The sequence below is a fragment of the Tenrec ecaudatus genome, chromosome 5 (genome assembly GCF_050624435.1).
Source record: "Tenrec ecaudatus isolate mTenEca1 chromosome 5, mTenEca1.hap1, whole genome shotgun sequence".
Taxonomy (NCBI): domain Eukaryota; kingdom Metazoa; phylum Chordata; class Mammalia; order Afrosoricida; family Tenrecidae; genus Tenrec; species Tenrec ecaudatus.
The window spans coordinates 48,589,780-48,614,587 of record NC_134534.1 but is presented as its reverse complement, the minus strand read 5'-3'; the positions used below and the strand labels follow the sequence as shown (position 1 = coordinate 48,614,587).

At 44.9% G+C, this 24,808-nt stretch overlaps 1 protein-coding gene across 1 annotated transcript in view; it reads left to right on the top strand.

Annotated features, from left to right (window-relative positions):
* The first annotated feature begins 4,061 nt into the window (after window positions 1-4,061).
* Window positions 4,062-24,808, top strand: part of DECR1 (2,4-dienoyl-CoA reductase 1) — a 78,215-nt gene continuing 57,468 nt past the window's right edge. Inside the window, exon 1 of the mRNA XM_075550620.1 lies at window positions 4,062-4,220. Coding sequence (XP_075406735.1) covers window positions 4,089-4,220 — 132 coding nt within the window. The 5' untranslated portion in view covers window positions 4,062-4,088. The remainder of the gene's footprint in view (window positions 4,221-24,808) is intronic.

Here is a 24,808-nt window from a genome sequence, read left to right as displayed (position 1 = left end):
CCAGGCCTTTTTTTAAAAAATGTTTTATTAGGGGCTCATACAATTCTTATCACAATTCATACATACAACAATTGTGTAAAGCACATCTGTACATTCATTGCCCTCATCATTTTCAAAGCATTTGCTCTCCACTTAAGCCCTTTGTATCAGGTCCTCTTTTTCCCCCCTCCCTCCCTGCTGACCCTTCCCTCATGAGCCCTTGATAATTTATAAATTATTATTTTGTCATATCTTGCCCTGTCTGACATCTCCCTTCACCCCCTTTTCTGTTTCCGTCCCCCAGGGAGGAGGTCACATGTAGATCCTTGTAATCATTTCCTCTTTCCAAACCACTCTCCCTCTACCCTCCCAGTATCACCCCCTCACACCCCTGGTCCTGAAGGTATCATCCGCCCTGGATTCCCTGTGCCTCCAGCTCCTATCTGCACCAGTGTACAACCTCTGCTCTATTCAGACTTGCAAGGTAGAATTCGGATCATGATGGGGTGGGGGGAGAAGAGGGGGAGAGGAAGCATTTAGGAACTAGAAGAAAGCTGTATTCTTCATCGCACCCTGACTGACTCATCTCCTCCCCTAGATCCCTCTGCAAGGGGACCTCCAGTGGCCCACAAATGGGCTTTGGGTCTCCACTCTGCACTTCCCCCTTCATTCACTATGGTAAGATTTGTTTTTTTCTGATGATGCCTTATACCTGCTCCCTTCGATACCTCGTGATTGCACAGTCTGGTGTGCTTCTTCCATGTGGGCTTTGTTGCTTCTGAGCTAGATGGCCACTTGTTTATCTTCAAGCCTTTAAGACCCCAGATGCTCTACCTTTCGATAGTCGGGCACCATTAGCTTTCTTCACCACATTTGCTTATTCACCCGCTTTATCTTCAGCAGTTGTGTTGGGAAGGTGAGAATCATAGAACGCCAGGTCTTTCTTTAGAAGCACCTCAACTTTTAGTTTGCAGGCTAGCTGGTTAGCCCTTTGCATCAATCTCAACTAACATCCTTTGCTGTCAGTTTCATTTCAGGGCGACCCAATGGGACAAAATAGAACTGCCCAGTAGGGTTCCAAGGCTATAATCATTATGGGAAGAGAGTGTTGCCCACATCTCTCTCCCCTGCAGTGCTTGGTGGGACCACCTGGCTTGGAAATCCTTTACCATTGAATTGATTCCAACTCAGCCATGCGGGCTCAGCAGAAAGCTAGGAACCTGAACCCAAACCAATCAAACACTAACAACAAAAACTGAAAACTGTGTGCTTGGAGCCAGGATGCAGGATTCAGCTCTGTGATGGGGACAGTATGTGCTGGGGAAAGTCTTAATCACTCCAAGTGCAAGCTTTTATTCAATTCAGACCCTTGAAACTGTTAGATCTCTCTGGGGCTAGAGTTGTACCTCAGTCCTTGGCTTCACGTGAGAAACAATTCACGCCGAAGCCTGGTTCGTGATCTAAGTGCGTTTTATGAGAGTTAGAAGTTTCTGGTTTACACAGCACCCATAGGACTCCTCCCGACCATGCAGCCTGGCGGAAGCAGCTCGGCTTCACGCAAAGTCTATCTGTAGACTCTTGGCTCCTGCCTTTTCAAGGACTCCACGGGGAGGTGCAGTGGAAGACCCCTGATTGACCCCATTGGCTAAATTGAATTCACCTGACCTAGGTGGGCCAATCCAGGTGGCCTAGGTGGGCCAATCCAGGTTTAGCGCCCACCCATGCCTATGGGAGGGGGGAGGGGAGGAGAACATAAACCTCAGCATGTGCAGTGCGCCACTCCTTGTTCCCATGCTTGGCTCTCGGGGCATGCGTTAATGGACAGTTTTTAGCCCTGTGCTAGTCTGCTAACCAAACCAGACTCACTGCCATTGAATCAATGCTAACTCATAGTGACCTACAGGGCAGGGTAGAACAGTTTCACAACTGAAACTGTTCAGGAGAGTCAAAATCCTGGTCTTTCTTCCAAGGAGGAGTTGGGGTTTCTGAACTGGCTACCTTGGGGATCACAGTCCAATGTGCCATCTCTACACCAGAAGGGTGGTCCCAAGGGCTAAGTGTTGGGCTGTGTGTCAGAGTACACCAGCCTCTGACAGTTGCAGGGTCTGTAGGCACAATTGTATGGAGATTAAAAAAAATTATAGTTAAGTCATAGACACCAGGAGGGATAGGAGAGAGTAAAATAAAGCTGTCAGACACATTTTGTTAGGTAGCTTAGCCTAGGTAATTGGGAAGTCCATTTACGCATGCCCAGGAGAGCCAGCAAAGGACAAAGCTCGTTTTCCTGCCGGTGGGCGCAGATGGGTGTTGCACCTGGAGCGGCCCACCTGGGCCAGGTGACTGCAATTCAGCCAATGGGATTGATCTGGGGTTGTTCACCACGCCTCCCCCGGGAACCCTTAAGAAGTCAGGAACCAAGAGGGAGAGGGTCTTGCTTGGGTGGTCTGCCTGTCTTCGTGGAAGGAGAGAGATCCTTGCGTGACCTGGGGCAGTCTCTGCCAGGCTGCAATCTCAGAGGAATCCTATGGGTGCCGCGTAAAACCTGAAGCTTCTTTTAACTCTCATTAAATTCACTTGGATCACGAGCCCAGTTTCGGCATGAAATCTTTCTCGCGCGGATCCAAGGACTGAGGTTGGGATTTAGGCCGGAGAGAGAGACCTTACAATTTCATGGTAGCATGCTCACCTCCAAGAGGGCCATGATCTCAGCAGTCAAGTCTGTGCAGAGAGAGAGAATATATTTCCAATCATGGCATATATACACTTTCAGGGACATGCAAGCCCCTCTGATTACATGATAACGGGAAGGGGTTGGCATGCATTAATCGAAGGAGGACAAACGAGGGGTGTACTCGCAATCTGAAGGCTGCACATGTGACAAGATGGGCGGACCCTAGATTTAAGGTGGCAGCCTAAACCAGGTCTTCCTTGAGTTGGCTTGACCTTGTCTCCGGCTCTCCTTCAGGGCGATAATCTATCCTCAGAAGGGAGGGAACACTACTTAGGGTGGGATAGGCTGATGGCTGATACTCTCAGGGAGATAGCCTCTAAGCAGCTGACGCGTACCTCCAAGTGTACAGTCACTCACCATGTGTAACATGCAGTGTCTTAGGTTTGCAATATATTTGGGGGCAGGGGGAAAACCGTTCTGCATCCCACAGGTGTGTAGACAGCCTGGCGCCTTCTATTCCCATAACATTTACAGTTTCAGACTCCCTAAGTAGCCGTCCTACCCAGCTCTGCAGGGTCTCCTGGAATTGGAATCTATTTGGGGTTTGCCTTAACACAAATGAGGCAAAAAGAAAAGAAAAACTGTTAAGCAGATAGGCAGGGATAGGATGTCCATTGATGCATGCCCAAGAGAGCCAAGTAGGAGAACAAAAGCCTAGGCTTTCCCGTCGGTGGGCATGGATGGTCGTTAAACCTGGATCGGCCCACCTGGGCCAGGTGAATTCAATCCAGCCAATGGGGTCGATCTGGGGTCATGCACCACGCCTCCGCTAGAATCCTTGAAAAGGCAGGAGCAAGGGGGAGGGAGGAGAAACGAGGAACTGGGGAGAGAACTTGAGAAAGAACTTGAGACAGGTCTTTTTTGGAGGAAAACTTGGGAGAGAGATCTTTGCGTGCCCCAAGCAGTTTCTGCCAGGCTGCCTGGTCGAAAGGAATCCTATGGGTGCTGGTAAAACCTGAAGCTTCTTTTAACTCTCATTAAATTCACTTGGATCAGGAGCCAGGCTTGGGTGTGAATTCTTTCTCGTGCAGAGTCAAGGACCCAGGTGTATCTCTAGCCCGGAGAGAGATCTTACAAAACGAGGATGCGTTTAAAATACAATACACTATTATTCTGATAATAATTGTAATACCAACCACGAATGTAAACATGCATTTAAAGATTAAGTGGAACTATCTTTAACAAAGGCAGGGCAGCGTGTGCATTTCACCTGTGTTTGCAAGTTACACAGACACCGAAACTACCGCATGAAGGACCCTGAAATAGCCCCTGCTGAAATAGCCCTAGGCTCCAGCCGGTGGCTGGCGGGGCTGGCTTCCCTGCATTCTGGGAGCCGGCACCGCCCAGGCCCCCGCCCACAGCCGGCGGGACCTTAGTTATGTCCGGGCCCGCCCCCTGTGCCCTGCCGTTCCGGCTCAAGTTTAAGTTCAAGAGCTTCACCATGGCGCTGCGTGGCCGAGTTTTCTTTGCTTGGAGTCCCCGGCTGCCCTGCGGCCTTGGTCCTAGGCGGGTAAGGAGGCGACGGAGGGCGTGGCTTGTCCCCCCCACCCCCCCAGAACTCCGTGCCACTGCAAGCCTCCAGGGCGGCGGGGAAAGGGGGTGCACGGCTTAGGGGGAAGGGTCTCAAGACGCGGGAGACACGGCCCAGGTTCCTGGAACAGAGGACGGGGCTCGGGGTGCAAAGACCGAGTCTCAGGGCATCAGGAGAGATCTGGGATAGGGAGAACGGAAGCTGGGGAAGCTTGGAGCGGGACCCCAAGGGCCTGGCGTTTAACCCGGAGCGGTGGAGTCGGTGCGGAGACAGGTTAGCAGGGGGAAGGTCAACATGGCCCCGTGACTGGAAGCCATGGTGTGGGGGCGTGGAGAGGAGGGTGCCCTGGCGGCTCCGTCGGGTCAGTGCTGGACAATCTGTTAACCGGAAGGTTGGCGGGGAGGCTAGCCGTTCGGGTAAATATTCACAGCCTCTGGAGCCCATATTGCATCACTACTAGTCGGAGTCCCTCCTTGGCAGAGCGTTTATTGTCGGAGGAAGCCTGCATGCGGGTGGAGGGACGTGGAGAGGGCACGGGGTTTCTCCAAGATCCCACATTCTCGAAAGTCTGAAAGCTGCACCGAGGGGGAAGAAGTTTGGAAGGACAGGCCCTCGCCACCTGAGAGCGGGCCCCATCGTGACCTTGACAAACCCGCGCCCCTCTTTTACCTTTTTACATCGATGTTTTGGTTAATTGTGTAAACCCAACCCAAAGTCACTGCCATCGAGTTGATTCCGACCCACATTGACCGTGTCAGGGCAGAGCAGAACTTTATTTAGGGTTTCGGAGACTTGCTCTTTTAAAAGTCAGGCATTCATACAACGAAATCACATGAAAAGAAAACCCAGTTTCTAAACTCTCTTTCAAGAGCTAATTCGGGGGGGGGGAGGTGTACTTCAGCGCTGGTTTCTCCCTCTTCCTCAGTCTAGCCCAAAGCTTCCTTATTGAGTTTGGGCCGTGGTGCTCTATTGGACCTACAATTGCTATCAAGTATATGGAAAGCAGGTCGGTCGGGAAGAGGATAAGAACAAAAATAGAAGAGAAGTGGGACTACCCAACACAGCACCCCCGCTCCCCAAGTGAAAAACTCCATGCCCAATGCACCGCTACCAAGTCCACTGACTCACAGCGGCCACTGTAGCGTTTCCGAAGCTCCAGGTCTTTACGAGATCAGGCGGCCTCATCATTCTCCCAAGGAATGGCCCCTGGGTTTGAAGCACTGGCCTTGCTGATTATCAAACAGCACAACCGTGGCTCTTTTTTTATTAAATCTTTTTTTTTCAATTCAAAAACATGTTTTCAATATAAGGCTTGGCTATGTGCAATGCAATGAAAAACTATATCACAGCGTACAGATTTTGGTAAGCATGATTTGCAAAATATCTTACTTCCCATCTAAGTTTGTGCAAGAACAGTCCCTTGGGCTGAGCTGGGACACAATCCTCACTGGCAATCACTTAGGACCATCCCTTTCAAAAGTATGTTTTCTTTTTAAATAATTTTATTAGGGGCTCATACAACTCTTATCACAATCCATACATGTATCAATTGTGTAAAGCACGTTTGAACATTCATTGCTCTCATCATTCTCAAAACATTTGCTCTCCACCTAAGCCCCTGGCATCAGCTCTTCATTTTTTGCTCTTCCTTCACCCACTTTTCTGTTGTCCCTCCCCCAGGGAGAAAGTTATATGCAGATCCTTGTAATTAGTTGCCCCTTTCCACCCCACCCTCCCGGTATCCCTACTCTCACCACTGGTCCTGAAGGAATCATCCATCCTGGATTCCCTGTGTTTCCAGTTCTTATCTGGACAGTGTACATCCTCTGGTCCAGTCAGATTTGTAAGGTAGAATTGAAATCATGATAGTGGGGTAGGGTAGGGGGGAGGAAGCATTTAGCAAATAGAAGAAAGTTGTATGTTTCATCATTGCTACACTGCACCCTGATTGGCTTGTCTCCTCCCCAAGACCCTTCCGGTGTAAGGGGATGTCCAGTTGCCTACAGATGGGCTTTGGGTCCCCACCTCACATCCCCCCTCATTCACAATGGGACCTCGTGATCACACAGGCTGATGTGCTTCTTCCTTGTGGGCTTTGTTGCTTCTGAGCTAGATGGCTGCTTGTTTACCTTCAAATCTTTAAGACCCCTACACGCTCTATCTTTCTATAGCTTTCTTCACCACATTTGCTTATGCACCCGCTTTGTCTTCAGTGATTGTATCTGAAAGGTGAGCATCATGGAATGCCAGTTTAATAGAACAAAGTATTCTTGCATTGAGGGAGTACTTGAGTGGAGGCCCAATGTCCCATCTTCTACCTAAATTCTAAACCTATAAATATATGCACGTAGATTTATTTTCCCATCCTCATAAATATATTTACATATGTGCATGCCTTTATTTAGACCTCTATAAATGCCCTTTTCCTCTTAGCTCTTTCCTCTATTTCCTTAGACTTTCCTCTTGTCCCAGTATCATGCTCATCCGTCATTTGGGTTACAGTAATTCCTCTCGGTTACATTACCTTCATCACGCCCTACCAGGCCTCCTACACCCTCCTAACCACCGATTTGGATCACTTGTTTTTTCCTTGTCCCTGGGTTTGTTAGATTTCCTTTCCTCCCACCTCCTACCTTCTTCCACGTCCCTCTGGAACTGTCCGTCACATTGTTTTCTCCTCCAGACAACTAAGGCTCTTATGTCATCCTAATGAGCATAAATTAAATTGAGCTAAACCAGAACACAAAATTAAAAAAAAAAACATTTTATCGGCAGCTCTTACAGATAGTATAACAATCCATAATTCAATTAGATCAAGCATAATTGTATAATAACTGCCACTATCATTTTATTTTTAAAAATCATTTTTAAAACAATTTATTAGGGGCTCATACAACTCTTATCACAGTCCATACATATACATACATTAATTGTATAAAGCACATCTGTACATTCTTTGCCCTAATAATTTTCTTGTTTTTTTCTCCTCTTTTCTTTTTTTACATTTTATTAGGGACTCATACAACTCTTATCACAATCCATACATATACATATATCAATTGTATAAAGCACATCCGTATATTCCCTGCCCCAATCATTCTCAAGGCATTTGCTCTCCACTTAAGCCTTTTGCATCAGGTCCTCTTTTTTTTTTTCCCTCCCTCCCCACTCCCGCCTCCCTCATGTGCCCTTGGTAATTTATACATCGTTATTTTGTCATATTTTCCTTATCCGGAGTCTCCCTCCCCCCCCTCCTTCCCTGCCGTCCCTCTCCCAGGAAGGAGGTCACGTGGGTCCTTGTAATCAGTTCCCCCTTTCCAACCCTCTCGCCCTCCACTCTCCCAGCATCGCCCCTCACACCCTTGGTCCTGAAGGTATCATCCACCCTAGATTCCTTGTGCCGCCAGCCCTCATATGTACCAGTGTACAACCTATGCCCTATCCAGCCCTGCAAGGTAGAATTAGGATGATGGTAGTTGGGGGGAGGAAGCATCCAGGATCTTGGGGAAAGCTGTGTTCTTCATCGGTACTACCTCGTACCCTCATTGACCCAACTCCTCTCCTGAACCCCTCTGTGAGGGGATCTCCATTGGCCGACACTTGGGCCTTGGGTCTCCACTCTGCACTTCCCCCTTCATTCAATATGGTATATATATATATACACATACATATACACATATATACATATACACACACACACACACATATATATACATATACACACATATATCTTTTTTTTTTTTGATGCCTTATACCTGGTCCCTTTGGCACCTCGTGATCGCACTGGCCGGTGTGCTTCTTCCATGTGGGCATTTTTGCTTCTGAGCTAGATGGCCGCTTGTTCACCTTCAAGCCTTTAAGACCCCAGACACTATCTCTTTTGATAGCCGGGCACCATCAGCTTTCTTCACCACATTTGCTTATGCACCCATTTGTCTTCAGCGATCCTATCATGGAGGTGTGCAGTCAATGATATGATTTTTTTGTTCTTTGATGACTGATAACTGATCCCTTCGGGACCACTCGATCACACAGGCTGGTGTGTTCTTCCATGTGGACTTTGCTGCTTCTGAGCTAGATGGCCACTTGTTTATCTTCAAGCCTTTAAGACCCCAGTCACTATCTCTTTTGATAGCCGGGCACCATCAGCTTTCTTTACCACATTTACTTGTTCACCCACTTTGGCTCCAGCCGTTGTGTCGGGAGAGTGAGCATCATAGAGTTCCAATTTAATAAAAGAAAGTATTCATGCATTGAGGGAGTGTTTGAGTAGAGGCCCAAGGTCCTTCCGCCACCTTAATGCTTAATCTATAAATATAGACACATCGATCTATTTCCCCATCCTCCTATATATATTTGCATGTACATGTCTTTGTCTAGATCTTCATAAATGCCCTTTGACTCCTAGCTCTTTCCTCCATCTCCCTTGACTTTCCTCCTGCCCTGCTACCATGCTTCGTCGCCACCTGGGCTAGAGTATACTTCTTCTCTACGCAACCTTACCCTTGATCATTCCCCACCAGACCTGCCATTCCCCCCTCTCTACCATTTGGGGTCCCGTGTTGTTCACTTGTCCCTGTGTTTGTTAACCCCACTTCCTTACCCTCCCCCCCCACCCCAAGTCCCCCCGGAACTGTCGGTCCCGTTGTTTTTCCTCCAGATAGTTCATCCAGCCTGTCCTATTCAGACAGTCCTGTGGAGACACTAACATGCACAAAAAGAAGACAGAGGAAAACAAAGCAACAGTATACAACCAGACAACAAAACAACAAAAACAAACCACTGAAAAAGAACAAAACAAAACACCTCACAAGAGAAAAGCTTGTAGTTAGTTCAGGGATCGTTTGCTGGCCCTTAGGGGCATTTTCCAGTCCAGTCTGTTGGGGCACCACGCCCTGGCCCCAAAGTCCACTTTCAGCATTCCCTGGGGACCTTGCCACTCCATTCCCTTGCTGTTCCGCTCCACTCCCCCAGTGATTTGCCTCGGTGTGGTGGGATCAGGTCAGGTGCAATTCCCACACTGTGTCTCCGGTGCTGTCCCCTGTATCGCCCTTAGTCACTGAGTGGGATCATTTCTCATAGTGGGGCCAGCCATGTTTTTCTCTCTGTGGACTGGTTTTTAAAATCATTTTATTGGAGGCTCATACTGCTCTTTTCACAACACATCCATCCATTTATCCATTGTGTCAAGCACATTTTTACATTTGTTGTTATCATTCTCAAAATATTTTCTTTCTACTTGAACACTTGGCTCATTTTTTCCCTCCTCCCTCCCTCCCTCCCTCATGAATCCTTGATAATTTATACATTTTTTTTCCATGTCTTACGCTGACCGTTGTCTGCACTCACTTTTCTGTTGTCTGTTCCCCTGGGAGGGTGTTATATGTAGACCATTGTGATAAATTCCCCTCTCCTCCCACTTTCCCTTCCTTTCCTCGTACCGCTGTTCTCATTACAGATCCTGGAGGATTTATCTGTCCTGGATTCCCTGTGATTCCAGCTCTTATCTGTACACTGTACATCCCCTGGTCTCGCCGGATTTGTAAGGTAGAATTGGAATCATGATAGTGGGGTGGAGGAAACATTGAAGGACTAGAGAAAAGTTGTAGTTTTCCTTTTCCTTGTGACCCTTCTGTAAGGGAATGTCCAATTGTCTACCGATGGGCTTTGAGTCAAAACATTTTCCTTCTTCTTGAACACTTTGATATCAGCTCCCCTTTCTCCCCTCCCTCCCCAACCTTATCCCCCAGGAACCATTATTCTTATATTACAAATAATTATTATTTTATATTTTTTCCGTATTTAACACCATCCACTGTGTCTGTTCCTCTACAATTCTGTTATTTATTCCCCTTGAGTGGGGTTATAGCCATCTTTGCTATCAGTTCCCCTCTCCTACCCTCCCCATACCCCCAGAGAATTGTTGCTCCCAATTACTATTTCTGATGTGCTTATTTATCTTGGATTTCATGCATGGAACGATCTTCATTATACAAATGAATATTCGCAGGTCTAACTCAATGAGGTAAAACTGGGACCACAATAGTAAGGGGAGGAAATATTAAAGAACTAGAGGATAGTTATGTGTTTCATCAGTGCTGTACTGTTCCCTGGATATCTCTTCCCTCCCACATGGCTCTTCTGTGAAGGACAATTATCTTACAGGTGGGTTTTGGGTCCCCACTTTGTCTACACTTCTTCACATCAATCTGATTGCTGCTTTTTTGAGCTTCTGATACCTATTCCGTTGATATCTCGTGATCACACAGGCGGGTATGATTCTTCCCTGTGGGCTTTGCTGCTTCCTGCTAGATGGCTTCTTGTTTAACTACAAGCGTTTAAGACCCCAGATGCTATATTTTTTGATAGCTGGGAACCATTAGCTTTCTTCACCCCATTTGCTTACACACCCATTTTGTCTTCAGTGATCCTTCAGGAAGGTGAGTATCGTATATTGCCACATTATCAGAAAAACTTTCTTGTACTGAGTTAAGATTTAGAGGCCCACAGTCCATCTGCTTCCTTATTGTGTGTGTTATATATATACACACACACACATACACACACATGCACACTTATACATATATACACATATACATTGACTAGTACAACAATATATATTTACATATATACATGTCTATATACCTATATATATGATTATTACTTTCTAATTCTTTCCTCTTTTTCTTTCCTCCTATCCCACTATCTTGATAAAACGTGATCTAAATGCTACACCCTTTTCCTGTAGACTTTATTTATTTATTTTTCATGTCTCCTGTAGACTTTATATTTCTTGATATTACCCCTGTCTCTGTGTTTATTGACTCCTCACTCCCCTATCTACGCCTCCTCCTCTCCCATTCCCCCTCACCCCACAACCTTTGGTCCTGAGGCTGTCTCCTTGCGATTGCTATCCTGCCTGTCATATATAGGTAGACAATAAAAGAGAGATCATACGAATAGTTCCAAGTCTAGCCCCTGCCCTGATCCAGAGTTGATGAGAACCCCGCTGTTAAATAGCTGGCAGACCCTGTTATAATACATCAGTCCAATCTCCTTTTCTTTCAGCGATCCCTTTCCCAAGACCCACTTACCTAACACCCCTTATCTCCTCTTAGTCCTCAGAGTTCATGTCTACATAGGGGCACACCTACAAGCCCCCACTGTTCTTCCTGTAGTCAAGATGGAGCGGTCTAGTGCCCTACCCCCATCCCTTACACCTTCAGACTTGCTGTGTGACCCTGGATGCCCAGGGCTGCCCCCGTAAGAAGTCTACAATTGAGCCTCCTCAGGGACTTTGTAGCTTTGCTCTCATTTCCGGTCTGTTGCACTCCCACTTGGTTTGCCCCCGTGAGGGGTGTGTGTGTGCTAGGGCTGGGTCTTCAGTGCTGTCCTCTGTAGCACTGTCGTCTAGGGTGGTGACCTCACGTCTTGAGCTGAGGCGGCCCTGTGGTCCTCTGCAAGATAGAGCGGCTCTGAGCAGGAATGTTACCCTCAAGGCGTGGCGTACTGGAATGAGCTCTATTCTCTCTCTCCCTTTCCTGTGGAGACATACAATCCACCCAAGGGAAGGGTGGATTAGTGCTCTGTCCCCCAATTGCCATCCTCCTTCCCGCATTCTCTGTAAGCGGTAAAGGCATAAGGGGGTGGGGGCTTCGGGGTTGATGTTTTTCTGCACAGGTGCTATCTGCATCTTAAAATTTTTTTCTTTTCTTTTTTTAATGACATCTGCATCATTGTGCTTGGTCTGGCTCTTGCCAGAGTATCTGTGCAATATGTATACTTTCCCCTGTGCCCGTTCTGTTGCTTGAACTTGTGCTTGGCTGACTTCGCTCTGTGTAATATCCTCCAACTCTTTCATTGAGACAAGGGGCTTCATCATTTCAGCACTATTTTTTTAATCACTGTTTTTCAGGGATGCATAATATTCCATTGTGTGTATATACCATAGCTTTTTAATCCATTTGTCTACTGATGGAAATTTAGGCTGTTTTCAATTCTTAGCAGTTGTGAGCTGTGCAACAATGAACATTGGCACGTAGATGTCTAGTGGTGGCCCGTTTCTTATTTCTTCTGGGCGTATGCCCAGTAGTAGAATCACTGGGCCGTAAGGTAACTCAATTTCCATCTATGTTAGCTATTGCCAAATCGCTTTCCACAGTGGCTATACCTATCGACAAGACCACCAGCAGTGACAGAGAGTTACTGTCTCACCACACCCCCTCTGACATCTGCTGCTTTCTGTTTTTTTGAATTGGGCTATTTTTGTGAGTGTTAGGTGATGTCTTGTGGTTGTTTTGATTGGCATTGCCCATGTCACTGTTTATTAGGCTTTTGGGTTTCCTCTTAAAAAAAATCATTTTATTGGGGGCTCGTACAACTCGTATCACAATCCATACATCCATCCATTGTGTCAAGCACATTTGTACATTTGTTGCCATCATTGTTTTCAAAACATTTGTTTTCTGCTTGAGCCCTTGGTATCAGCTCCTCATTTTTTCCTTCCCCTCCCTGCACCCCTCTCCCTCATGAACTCTTGATAATTTATAAATTATTATTATTTTGTTATATCTTACACTGTCTGATGTCTCCCTTCACCCCCTTTACTGTTGTCCATCCCCCAGGGAGAAGGTTATATATATGTAGATCCCTGTAATCAGTTCCCCCTTTCAACCCTACCCTCCCTCTACTATCACCACTCACACCACTGGTCCTGAAGGGATCATCTGCCTTGGATTCTTTGTGTTTTCAGTTCCTATCTGTAGCAGTATACATCCTCTGGTCTAGCCAGATTTGTAACGTAGAATTGGGATCATGATAGTGAGGGGTGGGGCAGGGAAGGAAGCATTTAGGAACTAGAGGAAGGTATGTTTCATTATGGCTACTCTGCACCCTGACTGGCTCTTCTCCTCCCCACAACCTTCTGTAAGGGGATGTCCAGTTGCCTACAGATGTGTCTTGGGTCCCCAATCTGCACTCCCCCTCATTCACAATGACTTGATTTTTTGTTCTTTGATGTCTGATACTTGATCATATTGGGTTTCTTCCTTTGTGAATCTTCTGTTCAAGTCTTTTGCCCACCTCCTCAGTGGGCTGTTGGTTAAAAAAATTTTTGTTATTGTAAGGTTGCAGGGCTCTGTAGATTTTAGTAATAAGACTTTGTCTGATATGTCATTACTAAATATCTTTTCCCAGTCGTGGACTATCTCATTACTCTCAATGAAATCATAAGACACACATAAGTGTTTTATCTTCAGTATGTCCCTTATGTCCATTTTTATCTTCCTCTGGGTGCATACCCTTCATTACTGCGGATATCCCATGTATTCCCTGCATTAAGGTTCTTAGCTTTGTCCCAATTTTTTCATTGATGATCCTGATAGTTTTGGGTTTTACCGAGAGGTCTGTGATCTACCTTGAATTTGTCCTTTTAGATGGAGTGAGGTAAGGGTCTTAGTTCATTCTTCCGAAAGTTGATATCCACTTTGTTCAGTACCATTTGTTGAAAAGGACATCTACTTCCCATTTGATTTTTGGGCTCCCTATCAGAGATCAGTTGTCTGTCTTCTGCTGGTTGTATTTCTGGATTTTCTGTTCTTATAAATTGGTCCTGAGTCTCTGTCATTAGACCAGTAGCATGCTGCTTTGACAATGTGGCTCTATAGTAAGTTTTAAAGTCAGGTAATGTAAGCCCACCCACTTTATTCTTTTTCTTGAGGAGTTCTTTGCCTATTCTGGGTTTCTTCCCTTTCCATATAAAGTTGGTGTCAGTTTTTTTCATTTCTTTGAAGAATGATGCTGGTATTTTTATAGAGATTGCACTGAATCTATATAGTGTCTTAGGTAGGATTGACATCTTTTAATATTGAGTCTACCACTCCATGAGCTTCGGATGTTTTTTCATTTGTGAAGGTCCCTTTTGGTTTCTTATAATAATGTTCTGTGGTTTTCCTTGTACAGATCTTTTGGGGTATTGGGGGCGGGTGTTATATCCCTAGATATTTCACTTGATGCTTGGTTATTGTGAAGGGTACAACCTTCTTGATTCCCCTTTCTGTAATCCCATTGGATGTGTATAGCAATCCAATTGACTTCTCTTTGGTGATTTTGTAACCTGCCATTCATCATATTCCTCAAACACATCATATTCCTCAAACACTTCCTATTGTGGGGTTCCCAATATATAGAAACATATCATCTGGAAATAATGACAGTTTCCCTTCTTCTTTCCCCAGATGTATACCTTTGCTATCCTTCCATTGCCTTATATTATTAGCTAGGGCCTTCCAGATGATAAAACACAATTTCTTTAATCAGATGAAAAAATTTATCTGCCAAGGATTAAAAACAAAAAGCATTTTCTTCTTCTTTTTTTTGGTTTAATAGAATGGGTAGCCATAGTGTTCTTTAAAAGAAAAAAAAGAAAAGAAAGGCAGTTGTGGTAGTCACCTAATCGGATGTCAATTTAGGGATTAAGAGTGTGGGGTGGAGTCTAGACTGGAGATAACCAATGGGACTTCTGTGTGGGCATGGCCTTCTCCTGAGAATAAGGGGAAATCTGGCACTTCCTCCTTGGAGACTGAAGACAGACACCTCTCTCTCTCTCTGCCACTCCCTGGGAGACATTGCAGAAGGCAAGCAATATGATGTAACCAGACCTCGGAAGCTGGAGAAGCCACAGAGAGACCCTTGGTAACCCTAAGATATTTCCAATGATACTGGATCCAAAGACTTTCTACCCACTGTCTTGTGATCTTCTGCATTCGGCGTCATTGCATGTGTTTCATGAGTCTGAAGAGGACTTTATAGATTAGTATCGGAAATATGGACTAATATCGGACTTATGGACTTGATCTGGACTGGGCTGGGGTGTTTTCTCAGTGTTCAGTTGCTCTTGTACATAAATCTCTTTTTCATACACATATGTATGTCCGTTAATTTGTTTCTCTAGTCTACCCAGACTAACAGCATTAGATTGAAATGTGAAGCAAGGAACCGATACATCTCTCAGTTAAGATGATTCTTTTTTAGAGAGATGTTTTTCATGGCTGGGGACTTCATTAGGAGCCCTGGTGGCAGCACAATGGGTTAGGTATCACCCTGCTAACCATGGGGTCAGCAGTTTGAAAGCACCGGCTCCTGGCTTGAGAAAGATAAAGCTTCTATCCCATAAAGATTTAGAGTCTTGGCTATCACCTATTTGCTATTTTCACATTTGTCTTTGCTTTTCTTTGACATGTCTTAGTCCAACAGGCATAGTTCTGCCTTAGTGAATGAGTTCTTGAGAGTTTTGTCCTATCTCCAACGCTCATTGTTTGCATAATTAGTGCCTAGTCACAAATTTTTATGCAAGTCAACAATTCATGTGTTGTGGTCTAAAAATTGTCATATACATGTATACTTTCCTTTTCTCACCAGTATTTTAAATTCTGTACTATTGGCTAAAGTGATACTACCAGTAGAATGATCGTATGCCCCGTGGGGATGCTCTGTATTATTCCCCAATAAAATGATAATGATGTCTAACGTGGGCCAGAGGCAAATACAAAAAAGGAGAGATATGGAAGGATATTGAGTTCACCTTGAATTGTGAGCCCTAATCTAAGAATAATTAATTCTTATGACATGCTCTACTTACTGTTTGCCCTCACGAAGAAATCATTGAAGATGTGGGTGCTATAGAAAAATGTGGTGAAGATTGAATGGTATCTGGCTATCAAAAAGAATAGTGTTTGAGGCCTTAAAATAAGAAGCGCTGTAAGTGATGTGTCAGCTAAATCCAAATGGAGGAAGCACACCAGCCAGTGTTATCCAGGATGGTAAATAATAAAATCCATGAGAAAAGGAGGGACTCATATTAGGGCTTAAATTTGGACCTTCTGGATTGCAGAAAACTATGGATGACATTCAAAGTACAAAATCCACTTGCAGGTTCATATGGATTAGACTTTGCCGCAGTTCTCAACCTGTGGGTCGCGACCCCTTTGGGGGATCGAACAAGCCTTTCACAGGGGTCCCCTATGACCATCGGAAAACATAAATAGTTCACCATATATAATTACATATTGTTTTGTGATTCATCACTGTGCTTTAATTATGTTCAATTTGTAACAATGAAAATACATCCTGCATATCAGATATTTACATTACAATTCATAACAGTAGTGAAATTACAGTTATGAAGTAGCAATGAAAATAATTTTATGGTTGGGGGTCACCACAACATGAGGAACTATATGAAAGGGTCGCGGCATGAGGAAGATGGAGAACCGCTGCTCTAGAGAATCCCCTCTGGCAATTGGGAATGTTGACCAGGGATGTGAATACCTTGCTACCAGACAGAGTGTGTCAGAAAGTGGACTAATGCAGATGTAGTTAGGTTAAGATTTAACACCTTATCATTTGTTCTCCATTTGACCCACTTTAAAATTTCTTGTAGTTTTTATTATTTTCTTTGTTTGGGGTTAAGGTTTTCCTGTGTTTTATTTTGTTATGTTGTTGGGATTTTTTCTTGCTTTTTTTTTTTTTTTTGGTATTTTATCTTTAAATAAATAGGGATAGATGAATCTACAGCGACAGTAATTGGAGGAGTAATAGTTTCTTAAGGTTATGGCAGGTGGTAGTTGGTAGGGAAGCTAATAATAATGAATACAAGAATGAAACATGTTCTAAAACTGACTGTGAGGGGAAAAAAAAGAGGACCTGATGCAAGGGGCTTAAGTGGAGAGCAAATGCCTTGAGAATGATTGGGGCAGGGAATGTATGGATGTGCTTTATACAATTGATGTATGTATATGTATGGATTGTGGTAAGAGTTGTATGAGTCCCTAATAAAATGTAAAAGAAGAAAAGAGAAAAAAATGATTATGGCAAAGACTGTACAGATGTGCTTTATACAATTGATGTATGTATATATATGAACTGTGAAAAGAATATATGAGCCCCAATAAATTGTTAAAATTAAAAAAAAAACTGACTGTGGTGATGCCTGTACAACTCTTTCTAAAATATATTTACACCACTGACTTGTATGATCTGTGAATTGCATGCCAATCAAAAAATTTTAATTAAAAAGAAGAATAAGAATTACAGTCTTGGAAAAGCGCAGGGGAGCCTCTTCTCTGCCCCACAGGGGTGCCCTGCATTGAAACTGAGTCGATGGCAGTGAGAGGGTGTTGTTAATATTTTTTTCTTTCTGTAACGTTACGGTGATATATAGTTATAAAAGTAGTATATTTTCTGATTCTTTCTTTGCTTTTAAATCATTTCATTAGGGGCTGATACATCTCTTATCACAATCCATACATACTTCAACTGTGTAAAGCACATTTGTACATTCATTGCCCTCATTATTCTCAAACATTTGCTCTCTACTTAAGCCCCTGGCATCAGCTTCTCATTCCCCCCCCCCATGAACCCTTGATAAATTATTATTTTGTCACATTTTACACTGTCTGACGTCTCCCTTCACTCACTTTTCTGTTATCCATCCCCCAGGGAGGAGATTATATGTAGATTCCTGTGATTGGTTCCCCCTTTCCACACCACCCTCCCTCCACCTTCCTGGTATCAACACTCACACCACTGGTCCTTAAGGGATCATCTGCCCTGGATTCCCTGTGTTTCCAGTTCCTATCTGTACCACTGTACATCCTCTGGTCTAGCCAGACTTGTAAGGTAGAATTTGGATCATGATAGTGGGGGAGGAGGAAGCATTTAGGAGTTAGAGGAAAGTTACGCGTTTTATCGTTGCTACATAGCACCCTGACTGGCTCATCTCCTCCCCGAGATCCTTCTGTAAGGGGATATCTAGTGGCCTACGAATGGGCTTTGGGTCTCCACTCTGCTCTCATTCACTATGATAAGATTTTTTGTTCTGATGATGCCTGATACCTGATCCCCTTGACACCTCGTGATCACACAGGCTGGTGTGCTTCCATGTGGTCTTTTGTGTCTCTGAGCTAGATGGCTGCTTGTTTACCTTCAAGCCTTTAAGACCCCAGGCACTATATCTTTTGATAGCTGGGCACCATCAACTTTCTTCACCACATTTGCTTATGCCGCCATTTGTCTTCAGCGATTGTGTCAGGGAGGTGAGCACGAAATGATATGAATTTTGTTCTTTGATGCCTGATAACGGATCTCTTCGGCACCTTGTGATCACATAGGCTGGTGCGCTTCTTCCATTGGGCTTTGTTGCTTCTGAGCTAGATGGACGCTTGTTTACCAGCTTTTTAAAATTTTTTTTATTTTAACAATTTATTGGGGCTGATACAATTCTTTTCACAGTTCATACATATACATACATCAATTGTATAAAGCACATCTGTACAGTCTTTGCCCTAATCATTTTTTCTCTTTTCTTCTTTTACATTTTATTAGGGACTCAAACAACTCTTACCACAATCCATACATATACATACATCAATTGTATAAAGCACATCCACACATTCCCTGCCCCAATCATTCTCAAAGCATTCGCCCTCCACTTAAGCCCCTTGCATCAGGTCCTCTTCCCCCCCCCCCTTCCCATTCCCCCCTCCCTCATATGCCCTTGGTAATTTATACATCGTTATTTTGTCATATCTTGCCCTATCCGGAGTCTCCCTTCCCCCCTTCTCTGCTGTCCCTCTCCCAGGGAAGAGGTCACATGTGGATCCCTGTAATCAGTTCCCCCTTTCCAACCCACTCACCCTCCACTCTCCCAGCATCGTCCCTCACACCCTTGGTCCTGAAGGTATCATCCACCCCGGATTCCCTGTACCTCCAACCCTCATATGTACCAGTGTACAGCCTCTGTCCCATCCAGCCCTGCAAGGTAGAATTCGGATCATGGTAGTTGGGGGGAGGAAGCATCCAGGATCTGGGGGAAAGCTGTGTTCTTCATCGATACTACCTCACACCCTAATTAACCCATCTCCTCTCCTAAACCCCTCTATGAGGGGATCTCCATTGGCCGACACTTGGGCCTTGGGTCTCCACTCTGCACTTCCCCCTTCATTTAATATGATATATATATACACATACATATATACATATACACATATATACACATACATACACACACTTATATCTTTTTTTTTTGCATGATGCCTTATACCTGGTCCCTTGGGCACCTCGTGATCGCACTGGCTGGTGTGCTTCTTCCATGTGGGCTTATTTGCTTCTGAGCTAGATGGCCGCTTGTTCACCTTCAAGCCTTTAAGACCCCAGACACTATCTCTTTTGATAGCCGGGCACCATCAGCTTTCTTCACCACATTTGCTTATGCACCCATTTGTCTTCAGCGATCCTATCATGGAGGTGTGCAGTCAATGATATGATTTTTTGTTCTTTGATGCCTGGTAACTGATCCCTTTGGGACCACTCGATCACACAGGCTGGTGTGTTCTTCCATGTGGACTTTGTTGCTTCTGAGCTAGATGGCCCCTTGTTTATCTTCAAGCCTTTAAGACCCCAGTCACTATCTCTTTTGATAGCCGGGCACCATCAGCTTTCTTCACCACATTTACTTGTTTACCCACTTTGGCTCCAGCTGTTGTGTTGGGAGAGTGAGCATCATAGAGTTCCAATTTAATAAAAGAAGGTATTCATGCATTGAGGGAGTGTTTGAGTAGAGGCCCAAGGTCCTTCCGCCACCTTAATACTTGACCTATAAATATAGACACATAGATCTATTTCCCCATCCTCCTATATATATTTGCATGTACATGTCTTTGTCTAGACCTCCATGAATGCCCTTTGACTCCTAGCTCTTTCCTCCATCTCCCTTGACCTTCCTCCTGCCCTACTACCATGCTTCGTCGCCACCTGGGCTAGAGTATACCTCTTCTCTAAGCAACTTTACCCTTGATCATTTCCCACCAGGCCTGCCACTCCCCCTTCTCTACCATTTGGGGTCCCATGTTTTTCCCTTGTCCATGGGTTTGTTAACACCACTTCCTTACCCCCCTTACCCCCCCACCCCAAGTCCCCCCGGAACTGTCGGTCCCGTTGTTTTTCATCCAGATAGTTCATCCAGCCTGTCCTATTCAGACAGCCCTGTGGAGACACTAACATGCACGAAAACTAGACAGAGGAAAACAAAGCAACAGTATACAACCAGACAACAAAACAACTAAAACAAACCATTGAAAAAGAACAGAACAAATCAGATCACAAGAGAAAAGCTTGTAGTTAGTTCAGGGATCGTTTGCTGGCCCTTAGGAGCGTTTTCCAGTCCAGTCTGTTGGGGCACCACGCCCTGGCCCCAAAGTCCACTTTCAGCATTCCCTGGGGACCTTGCCACACCATTCCCTTGCTGTTCCGCTGCACTCCCCCAGTGATTTGCCTCGGTGTGGTGGGATCAGGTCAGGTGCAATTCCCACACTGTGTCTCCGGTGCTGTCCCCTGTATCGCCCTTAGTCACTGAGGGGCATCATGTCTCATAGTAGGGCCAGCCATGTTGTTCTCTCTGTGGACTGGCTGCTCTACTCAGGAACATCATCCTCACGGCCTGGTGGGCCAGGCTGTGCTCCACTCTCTCCTCCTGCCCCTTCATCTGTTCCCGTGTGCTCTGATCAAATATGTCCATCTCCCATAGCTGCAGAGTCAATGTCGTCCTTTGGAACAAATTCTTTTCGGGGGAGGGGCAGGAATTCAGTTAATTTATGGTGCTGGGGCCAGCCTCCCAGACCTCTCCACCGGTTCCCTCCTCCACGCCGGGATATTGCATTCACACCTTGTGACACTGGGTTGAAGTCTGTTCCCACTTTCCCTGTGGAGATATAAACAATACCCTCCCCTTGGGTGGATTAATGCCCCATGACCCCACTACCCTTTTCTTCCTTGTATTCATCCTTTTGTTTACCAGCTTTTAAGACTCCAGAGATGCTATATATTTTGATAGCCAGGCCCCATCAGCTTTCTTCACCACATTTACCTATGCACCTGCTTTGTCTTCAGCAATCGAGTTGGGAAGATGAGCATCATGGAATGCCAGTTTAATAGAACAAAGTATTCTTGCATTGAGGGAGTACATGAGTGGAGGCCCAATGTCCTTCTGCTACCTTAATACTAAACCTATAAATATATGTACATAGTTCTATTTCCCCATCATATATACATATATTTGCATATTTACATGCCTTTATGTAGACCTCTGTAAATGCCCTTTGCCTCCTAGCTCTTTCCTCTATTTCCTCTGACTTTCCTCTTGTCCCACTATCATGCTCAGTCTTCATTTGGGTTTCAGTAGTTCCTCTTGGTGTTACATTACCCTTGATCACGCCCTACCAGGCCTCCTACACCTACCACATCACCAATTTGGATCACTTGTTGTTCCCCTGTTCCTGAGTTTGTTAACACCACTATCTTTCCCCCTACCTCCCCCTCTCCCATTTCCCCCCAGAACTGTCGGTCCTGTTGTTTTCTCCTCTAGATTGTTCGTCCAGCTTATCTTATTTAGACAGACCCATGGAGATAGTAACATGCACAAAAACAAGACAGAGCAAAACCAAGCAACAATATGCAAGAAAACCACCACCACAACAAACCAATGACAACAAAACAAAACAAAACAAGAAAGGAAAGCTTATAGTTAGTTCAAGGACTGTTTGTTGGCCTTTAGGATTATTTTCCTAAAGTCCAGTCTGTTGGGGCACCATGCCCTATCCCCAAAGTGCACCTTCGGCATTCCCTGGGGACCTTGTCGCTGCTCTGTTGTACCCCCTTAGTGCTTTGTCTCGGTGTGGTGGACTCAGATCGGACACAATTCCCACACTGTGTCTCCGGTGTTGTCCCCTGTAGGGTTATGGGTCAGTGAGGGACATCATGTCTCAAAGTGGGGCCGGCCATGTGGTCCTCTCTGTAGACTGGCTGCTCTAATTGGGAACATCGTCTTCAAGGCCTAGTGGGCCAGGATGTGCTCCACTCTCTCTTCCTCACCCTTTATCTGCTCCTGTGTGCTCCGATCAGACATGTCCCTCTCCAGGAGCTGTAGATTCAATGCCGTCCTTTGAAATAAATTCTTCTGGGGGGAGGGGCAGGTGTCAACATAGTCATTGGGATTGGGGCCAGCCCCTCTGACATCTCCACTGGTTCCCTACTCCATGCTGGCATGTTGCATTCACATTTTGGTGCACTGGGTTGAAGTCTGGTCCCTCTTTCCCCATGGAGATATAAACAACACTCTCACCTTGGGTGGGTTAGTGCCCTCTGCCCTTGCTACCCATTTCTTTTTTATTATTATGTTTTCCTTTCCCGACCATATATATCCCTGTATTTGGTCTGGGCCCTGCAATACTACCTGGTCCTCACCCCAGGGATGTTTGTATATGGTGTCTTTTTCCCTATGCCCCCTTTGCATTTTTTTTTAAAGCTTACCTCAGCAGACTCATGTTGTACTTGTCTTTTTGTGCTTGACTTACTTGATTTTTTCTTAAAGAACTTTCTCCTTTGAATCCTAAAACAGATCTGTGAAGTAGAAAAACCTTCAGGATGTTTTCAAGAACACAAACCATTAGTATTCATTATAGGATCACACATAGCTTATTCCAGCCCTTGTTATACCTTTAGCCAATATTGTTGAGAGGAGGAAAATGAATCTGTTTAAAAATCAATTATAATCTGACAATATAAAAATTCCCCCAGTTAAGAAACATTGGAAATTTGTAGGGCCAGGGTTTTGGGGCAAAAGAGGCACCTCCGATTGTGGTCTGTCTCTGGCACATGGAGTCTGGGTTTGCATTCCTGGGAGAAAAAAAGTCTTCACATTTGTGAAGTGGGAGGTTGTTCCAGGGAACATCATGTTTTTGTGGGCAAATACAATTTGTTACAATTAAAATTCCTATTTGGGATATTTTTGTCACCAAGGACAAAGAGAAATGTTTTATTTGTTGTAAGCCCATTAGTAAAGCGCTGCATGTATTGGCTTGTGCTTGTTAGCCAGCAGACCCAGGAAACGCTTTGAGCACTGGCCCTGTGCCCGGTGCTGTGCTGTGCATGCCGTGGGGTTGCAAAGATGAAATAAAAAGAAACCTTGCTTTCACAGTAACCTTGATTTGTTCTCATTCCTATTGAGGAAAACATCCAATCATTCTGTTGTTTATCAAGAAATGCTAATTGAGTGCCCAGACCCTTGGTGATGAAGTGGGTTGAACCACTCGGACTACCAACCCCAAGGTCAGCTGTTCGAAACTACCAGCTGTTCCACAGGAGATGGATGAGACTTTCTATTCTCATAAGGATTTACTTTCTCAAAAATGCATGCAGCACTTCCTCTCTTCCCTATAGGGTCCTGATGAGTTGGAATCGTCTTGATGGCAGTGAGTTTGGTTTTTAGGTTTAAGTGTTGAGCACTTTTTTGAGATCCAAGGTTGAAAAGACATGTCTGCTTCCAATGAGCTCATAGTCTGCCTGCTTTTCAAGCTTTGATCAGCAACCTCGAGTGGACCTTGAATTAAATGTATACCCCAATGCCCATGGAGGACACTGCTCTGTCGGCACTGTCATGTTAGCATTGTACTGCTAATGGCAAGATTGGTGGTTCAAAACTACCTGTTGCTCCTCAGAAGAAAGATGAGCTTATCTGTTCCCACATGATTCTTAGCCTACGTAACTCTAGGGGGTGCAGGGGCTGCTATGCATAGAGTCAACTCTATGGCAGTGGGTGGGATTCTATGGAGTTGATTCTAACACAAGGCAACCCTCTAGGACAGAGTAGAACTGCTGCTCTAAATCGTTACTGGACTAGAGAGGCTCATCTATCTGCTGGGTTTGAACTGCTGACATTGAGGATAGCAGTCCAATGCTTAATTCACTGTACTACCAGGGGTCATTTGCAACCAAGTTGGTGAAGACAAATAGCATTTAAAAACTGGAGACTTTAAAAAGTAAAAACTTGCCATAGATTATAAAATACAAGATGTCATCTCATACAGTAAGGTTTACTTTGTCAATTTTTTAGAGACTTAATGTAAAGTGGCATTTAGGATGCGAAGTGGTAGGCCTTAGTGATTGGTTGGTATTGGGGGATGAAGGAGGAAGGTCAGATCCCACCAAGGAGATGGATCCTGCCTTAAAACTGTGAGCAGGAAGGTGATGAGTTCAGGTAAGATGGCACAGGAAGTCCAGACACCAAAACAAAAGTACAGCAGATTGGAACCAAAGGCAGGCAGTGCAGGAGTCCTTCATGATTGAAATGAACCAACCACCTGGATGGTTTGGCATGTGACGTGTGAGGAAGCCCGGCTTTCTGATTGTGCTCCCAGACTAATGGCAGCGTCCCTCTTAGAGCGAGGGCAGTGGTAAAGGGAACTTGTAGGGCAAGGAAAGGATGCCTTGTGTCAGTCTTGAACCTTGTAAAGGGCTTGGGGACTTGGAAACTCAGTGCCCCTGTAGGACAGAGTAGAACTGCCCTGTGAGATGTGCAAAGCTGTAGCCCATGTAGATGAAGACTACCACATAAAAACCCCCATTTTATTGGCATTTAGTCTACATATCACACAATTCAATAGGTCAAACATGACAAGAAGAGTTGTATTCAACACCACAACCAATTTTAGAATACCCCTACCTCCCCAACCCTG